The sequence below is a fragment of the Nicotiana tomentosiformis genome, chromosome 4 (assembly GCF_000390325.3).
Source record: "Nicotiana tomentosiformis chromosome 4, ASM39032v3, whole genome shotgun sequence".
NCBI classification, from domain to species: domain Eukaryota; kingdom Viridiplantae; phylum Streptophyta; class Magnoliopsida; order Solanales; family Solanaceae; genus Nicotiana; species Nicotiana tomentosiformis.
Window position 1 is genome coordinate 84953144 of NC_090815.1, and position 7414 is coordinate 84960557.

The 7414-nt window shown below is 34.5% G+C and overlaps 1 protein-coding gene across 11 annotated transcripts; it reads left to right on the forward strand.

Annotated features, from left to right (window-relative positions):
* Positions 1 to 986: 986 nt before the first annotated feature.
* Positions 987 to 7015, forward strand: LOC104094880 (probable GTP-binding protein OBGM, mitochondrial). Of its 11 annotated transcripts, XM_070199959.1 has the most exons (7): positions 1004 to 1144; positions 2365 to 2438; positions 2730 to 2968; positions 3693 to 3901; positions 4005 to 4113; positions 5734 to 5805; positions 6738 to 6844. In XM_070199959.1, exons 4-6 carry the CDS (start codon positions 3776 to 3778, stop codon positions 5799 to 5801), a joined length of 303 nt encoding a protein of 100 aa, XP_070056060.1. In that variant the 5' UTR covers positions 1004 to 1144; positions 2365 to 2438; positions 2730 to 2968; positions 3693 to 3775; the 3' UTR covers positions 5802 to 5805; positions 6738 to 6844. The 11 variants fall into 11 exon arrangements, with proteins under 11 accessions (XP_070056059.1, XP_070056054.1, XP_070056060.1 ...); XM_070199958.1 differs by lacking the exon at positions 2365 to 2438 and having other exon boundaries at positions 987 to 1144; XM_070199953.1 differs by lacking the exon at positions 2365 to 2438 and having other exon boundaries at positions 993 to 1144; positions 2601 to 2968.
* The last annotated feature ends 399 nt before the right edge of the window (positions 7016 to 7414 follow it).

Sequence of the window (7414 nt, forward strand, 5' to 3'; positions counted from 1 at the left end):
TGAGTGAGAATCACTCACCTTGTGATAGATAATGAAAATGCCTCTCGAAAATCGCCCCTAAATCGGCTCCAATTAGAGAAAAGAGATAAAAATGAGCAAATTCCCGATTTGCTAACTTATACACTGCCCAGACGTCACCTATCGTAATCGCGGTCCAAAGACTCGCGATTGCGAAGAAAAAGCATTCTGCCGCCCAAAACGGCCTACGCGATCGCGCCTGACACTCCGCAATGTTAATGCTGGCCAGTTACTAAAATGTTACACACAAAGTATTAATAGTATTTATATAACACTACATTAAATCATTGATTTAACTTTATTGCTTCACATCTCAGCAATGCTTTGGTACAATATAGATCAGTTTTTCATTACTTATTTGCTGGTGGTTGAAAGAGATTTTTTTGGAATTCATTCATAATATAATTTATTTATTTATTGGTTGTTGACGTCACACCATCATTTTGACTAGAGTTACATTATTTCTTCATGACACAATTGCACAAATAAATGCGATCACCCGTATAACCCATTGCTTTATTCCTTACCTTTTATGTCTACTGAAAAAGTTATAGCCCGCACCTTCCTAGCCTGCCTAACAAATTTGGATAATTTGGTTTCAGAAAAAGAACTTACGCATTTTTATTTGATTATTCTAGGTGATAATGAACAAAGAAAGGACTAGTAATAAAGTCATTCTGCGATTTTGATGCGCAACTTAATATATATAAGGTATTCACCCGACATCTTATACAAATAGATCTTATAAAATTAGTAAATAACTTGTTAAACTCATTATTTATTATTATTTACATTCCCCTTCTTCTCCGTTATACTTTTTCGTAATATTGATAATTTCCTCTTCTTGTTAGGCTTTTTAAATACAATCAAATATACTCCTTTATTATTAATCAAAGATTTCGATTTCGCATATGAAGTCGTTTTTCAAAGGGAGGAATTATCAACTTCACTCTCTTACGTCACTAACACACAACACAAACGCACTTCACACTCACTCAACACCTCACACAACACACCCGCACACACAAGTCACATAAAGGGACACAAAAACGCAGTTGCTGCGCAACCTGCCAGCGCCAAAAAAAAAAAATTATTTCTTCTCCAACCATCATTCTCATGAGATCAGGTATGCTTTTATCTAGTTCTCTCTTCTCCTCTTCTCTTCCTCTCCCTTGTAGTACTTTTGTTTTCTTTTTCTATGGTTCTTTTATGTGGAGTTGAGAGCACAAACTGTGCAGTTGTTGTTGGCTGATTGATATGCAAGTATGATCATTTAAACTATAATTCCATTAAGTTGGGAGTGTAGTTCAATTATTTACTGTATTCAAAGAGCTTGGTTAAAGTTCCGCCTGCAACCTGTTCGATTGAATTGTCTGAGAGAGGATTTTATTTTCCGGTGAAGTCTTGAGTAACCGAGCGCTATTAGGAGTTGATTAGGAGTAAGTTTGGGGTTTCTAGGTACTATATGGGCTGCTTGGTCAGCTTTCTTGAGCCAGGACTGTGATAGGGAGTCTTTTGACGTTGAATTGTTCTACATTGACCGAAAATGATGTGTGGGAAAGCTTTAATTGGTGCTGACTTGTGTCTTGATCAACTGTTGTCGCGCTTCAATTTTCGAGTTACATTAGCTGTCAAATTGTGCCCTCGCTTACTATCTGTAGCTGCTGAATATTCTTAGTTGAAAAAGAAAATTACATCAACCCATGAAAATGGAATAGAAGGTAGTCTGAATGTAGATGGTTGTGCAGGAGAAATGGGTTTATTTTTTGCAAGTCTCTGTTCTTGTGCGTCTTAAGAGTCGAACATTTTCTTCTTTAGGCTGAATTTTTTTTTCTTTGGCTACAAGATTCTGGTTTGCACTGCTAAATGGAGGAATTGTTGCTTGCTTATTTTCGATAGTTGTGATGTTAAAACTCTGTCCAAAGAACCTGCAAAATCTGATTTTATTGTTTTAAAAGAGAATCCATTGTTAGAAATGTTATTTTTGAGGGAAGTTGGATTCAAGAGGCTTGTGATGAATATTTTAACTTACTTAGATGATAATGTTTTATCTGAAATGGAAAGAAAGATGAAAGTTTTTTGAAGCTGATTTCGAATGCCAATGGGACGGGTTGCCTGAAAGTCCTTGAAACTGTGACTATCTTTGGAGGCTACATATATAGTAAATTTGAAAGACATATTATTGGTTGCTAATTGTCTGCTTATTCTTTAAAATAAAATACAGTTCCTTTCCCTATTGCATAAAAGTTAAATCATAAATACAATTGATTAATAGACCATGATGAATAGAAGCAAACAGTAGACCAATTATGCTTTGAGCTCATATAAGTTAGCTGCTGTAATCAGATTGCGTTCAACTACTGCAATTGGGAGAAGAATAAGAACTTGCAGAGTAGCAAGAAGACGAAAAAGCAGCATCTGTGCGTAATTTATTCTCTAACTAAAAAAAGGGTAGTCCGGTGCACTAAACTCCCGCTATGCGTAATTTATGCTCTGACCAAACTTTTAATATTAGATATGTTTTAAATAACAGCCCTAGAAGTGGCTACTTTAAATACTGAATAATATGTTTTAAATACCAGCTCTAAAAATGGCTATTGGTGCACTTAGCCCCAAAATTTAGAGACCTGGTAGGGCTAAGATTTGACAGAAGCGAGGAGCATGTCTTTTGAACCGAAGCGAAGGAAAATTGACGGTGAACCTCCACGCAGGGCTATCATTCCACCACCTAAGAGAAAAGCAACAACCTCTAGCGTGGTGATTGCAGAACAAACAAGCAGCTTCACTAATCTCAGGCTACAACAGGCTAAGAATTCAGCACTAGCTCAAGCACAACAAGACGGCTGCACTGGCAATTTTAGGATCTTTGATTCTCCTTTTGGGAATTTTCTTGTACCTGTAGTTCCAACTCGTGCTGAACTGGGTGGATAATCCATGTTTTTAAGTGAAGGTAACTTTTGTTTATGTCCATTCTTTTTGCCGCTTTTAATTTGGTATTGTTAATACCTACTCCTTAGTTAAAACATCATTGTTTGGTACATGTTTGATGAAATTCTCGAAAGAAATTGGGATCTTCTCTTAATATTCTAGGTTCCCCATGTCCATGTGGTTTAGAAACAACATGGGTTCTTCTGTGTAAAACTAAATAAAAGCAAAATGAGTATTGTTGAATTATTCATGCAATTGAATTGACTACTTTAAAGTTAATAACTATGGCATAAATATTTTCTACATAAATGGAAGACGGAACACTTAGCTCTAGAATGGTTTAGAAGATCTTTCCTATGCTCTGGCTTGAACAGTCTACATTTTATGCAGTTTGTTGTCATATATTCATTAGGAACTGCATATTTAGCGGCTCTCACACCAAAGTATCAGGGTGTCTATCACTCATTTGCTAATTATATTTAGTTTCGATTTGGCTTCTTGAAAAAGTTACAGAAATAGTTTATTCGATGAAGACATTCATTTTTGCCAAATTTCATGTGTGTTGCATCCACCCCCACCCCCCCACCCCCCTTTCTTTTTTGAATGGAGATGGATTATTTTATCTTCTTTGAATACCTAAGCTGAGCTGCCTTGAGTTTCTCTTTATTATCTTGATTGGAGGTTAAATCTATCACTTGCATAAATTTTAGATATTTCTTGCATTTTGCTGTCGCTCATGCTAGCAGGTGACGAAATCATAGAACCAGAACTGACTTTTTCATAGTGTGGAACCTCGGAAACTTGGACGATTACAGAGTAAAACAGGGATATGTCATTTAGCCAGAAGGTCCTCTACTTAACGACTTTGCAAAGATGCTTGCGGTCTCCATGGTTAACCCAAACTTATTCTTTCTCAGACATTGTTCACAAGAAAACAAAGCTTGCTCCTCTACAGGTTCTTCATGCTTCCACTTCTCTCCCTCTACAATTACTGCTTTAGATATACATACTCTTATATCCCAGTATCCATTTGTCCGTTTATACAAGTTTCCTTACAGGAAAGGAGAATGATTGATCGCTTTCGCATATGGGCCAAAGGAGGTGATGGTGGCAGCGGTTGTACCAGTATTCGTCGTAGTCGACATGATCGCCGTGGCACACCTGACGGTATGTTCTCTAATCAGTTCATACCTCATGGGTGGTGGGGAGGCAATATGTAACTAGTTGACTCTCATCTTCCATCTTTTCATAATTTCACTTCACTTCTGCCATCCTCCATCTTTGTGTGTTCCCCTTGGACTTCACTCCTGAAACAATTACCCTCACGCCGCATCGCTTCATTGATGTAAGGAAATCTATTATGGGTATCTCATAGTCATCTCAAGAGTCTTTTACCCCTCTTTTTAATGCATACTATTTTGTGTTCAAGCTCTTGTAAGTATTTTTGTTATTGGATCGAAGCGACAAATAGCTGAAGTAGCAAGGTCACTTTGTTATATTTTTTAAGTATTTGATCGTAATAGCAATCACTGAGTAATTATGTCAAATTAATAATTCGTTTAAGTTTATGTAATCGTTAAAATCTAGAAACTCTTTGTTAAGCTCATACTACTATCAAATGAGATGATATTGAAGAATATAACAAAGACGCTTTCCCTCTGGTTATTTTTTGCGTAAATTTCAAGACTCTAAAATCTCTAAAACGCAATACTTTGGAATGATTGAGACGGAAAATTGATATGTTCTTGTCGATGCCTTTGAGCAATTATTCAATCGAATAAAATAATTGTTTTATCCTATTCAAACGCAAATAGCATCAGATAAAAATATGTTAAAAAGTCACTTTGGACAAGTTTCCCAAAAAAAGATACCAATTGGATAATGTTTTTAATATGTTAGAGGGAGAAAAGTCTATAAATCCTAGATTATGTCGTTGTTGAGAGTTGAAAATTTCACCTTAAAAAGATAATCCGAATTCCTATAAATCCTTATAATTTTAGTTAAAATAACTAAAATGCTCTTCAACATTAGCGGTACTTAACGAACATAAAAGAACATATAAGGGTACCTAACTGAATCCCAAACATTACTATGTTGAAAGTCATATTTATTCCTAAACGTAGCTAAAGGACTAATTAATAGTTATTGCATCCAAAATTAATTAAGGGATGCACGTTTACTTTATCCTTTACATAATTTAATCAATACCTTAGAAATGTCAACTATTGTAGGATGATCAATTCTCATTTCCTTAATTAAGATTAAGACTAAAAAAATAAAATAAACTCAATGGCAACTAGCTTCATGCCTTTCTCCTCTAAAGAGATATTTCAGACATTATTAAACACTTATTTACAAATTCTACCATGATTTTGTCAACTTGTCACGCAAACAGTTACCTATTTTGTCCTCCTTTTCCCTCTATAAAAAAACCCCACCCTATGATTCACTTTTCAACACAACTACAACAAGAACTTACTTTAGTGATTAAACTTTCTTTTTCAACAAATCTCCCAACAACAAATTAAGAAAATTAAACATGTCTTGCTGCGGAGGAAACTGTGGCTGTGGATCTGGCTGCAAATGCGGCAGTGGCGGAGGGTAAGTGTTTTGAATATAGATTTTGTGTCAATATGGCAAATACTAAAGTTCATCTGCAAATACTGATTTACTTCTCAGTATCTAAACTTTAATATTTGAAATACCGATGAGTCGCCTCGTATGTATAATACTTGATTAAAGTTATAGTAAAAAAAAATTGTGACTTGTGTTTTTATGATATTGTAGATGTGGGATGTACCCAGACTTGGAGAAGTCCACTACCTTTACCACCATTGAGGGTGTTGCTCCCATGAACAAGTACGTCTAATTTTATTTTTCCTTTGGTTTAGATATATTAGTAGTTTGAGGTGAAAATAAGGTCGAAAAAGTTATTAAAATTTGAAATTAGGAGGTTTTAGCTTATAATTTAACATGTTATTGTAGATTGCTTAACTTATTCTCAATGCATTGATTTCATTTATCTGCATCTTCTTTAAGGCCCCGTTTGTCCATAAATCAAAAATGTTTATGTCCATGAAATTTTGCTAGTTTTTGAAAATTTTTCGAAAATGAGTTTTTCAAAATCAAAATTTTCAGAATTTTTTTTCCCACTCACAAAATTACAATATTTTTTCAAGTGAAATACATGTCCAAACATAATTTCAAATTTCAAATATAATTTTTCAATTTAACTCCAAATACTACTTTTTTCAAAAATTACAATGTTTATGTCCAAACACCTACAAAGTTATCTGCTTAGCAGAGCCACAATATCAACTTGATGACATTTGGATTTTAGAATGATGATTTCAAATATTAATACCTTTTAACATGTGTATATATTTAATAAATTTCTTGACACAAATACATTATTTGAGTCATAGGCGGATCTAGGATTTTCAGTACATGGGAATAAGGAGGAATAAATGTATTAAGCGGGAATTGATCCTTCTTCCTCTTGGTAAATAACTCAACATTTAGCCAAGTGTACCATTCAACCTTCTTGGAGCATGAGTGTCAACAGTTAATATTATACTAATTTTAGAAAATATCTAATTTTGATGAGAGACCATGAGTTCACTTGCCCCATAAATCTCTCCTATAAATGCGCCCATGGTTTGAACAAAAACTATTAGGTTAGACCAAACTTGTGGCTTCTACCGTCTGTCCCTGTTGCTTAGTGTATAGAATTAATTAAATTAAACTCAGACTACAATACTAAAAAAGATTACTTGAAATATATATTGCAGCTTTGTGGAATCAGGAGAGAAAGCAGCAGAAGGAGGAAATGGGTGCAAGTGTGGATCAAACTGCACCTGTGACCCTTGCAATTGTTAAGATAATCCCACTCCAAAAACTGCATTGTGTCTCTGTATTAAATGTGTTTTCTAAAAGTTATTGTAATTAATAACAATAAAACTACAACCATGGAACAGATCATGATCAGTTCTTAGGTTTGTGTGTTGCTGCTGTGACGTGGCTTTTCTGTTTGTTGTCAATATACTATATAAGTTTGTTTGTGTCTTTATTAATTGCCTGTGAAGTCTCTTACTCTATTTCTTTCGCACCTTAATTTATATATTTTCCATCTGCTCATTAAATTTTTATACTTGGTTATATATTAAAACTAAGTGCTATATTGGACGCGAAAATTAATTTGCTTTAGTCTCTCTGCTATACCGGCCATGGATGATTGTACTTTTGGTTCATCAATCATCTAAACACGATACATTTAACTATTCATTTGTGGAATTTGCAAATAAATCACGACTCATGTTCCCGTGCTGTCTTTTCTAGAGGGGATTTGTCTATCTCATACTTTTCTAAAGGGTAAAGGTTAAAAAAATACACAAAGGATAAGGGATAAAAAAATACCCCTAAATTATGAGAAATAGAACAATTTTATCATCAACATAGAGAGAGACAC

Bases quoted from the DNA above. Each gene is read 5' to 3' on its own strand.
- LOC104094880 (XM_070199958.1), top strand. From the start codon at position 3,776: ATGTCATTTAGCCAGAAGGTCCTCTACTTAACGACTTTGCAAAGATGC. The intron at 3,902-4,004 runs GTTCTTCATGCT...GTTTCCTTACAG, and splicing joins CAAAGCTTGCTCCTCTACAG to GAAAGGAGAATGATTGATCG. The intron at 4,114-5,733 runs GTATGTTCTCTA...ATGATATTGTAG, and splicing joins TCGCCGTGGCACACCTGACG to ATGTGGGATGTACCCAGACT.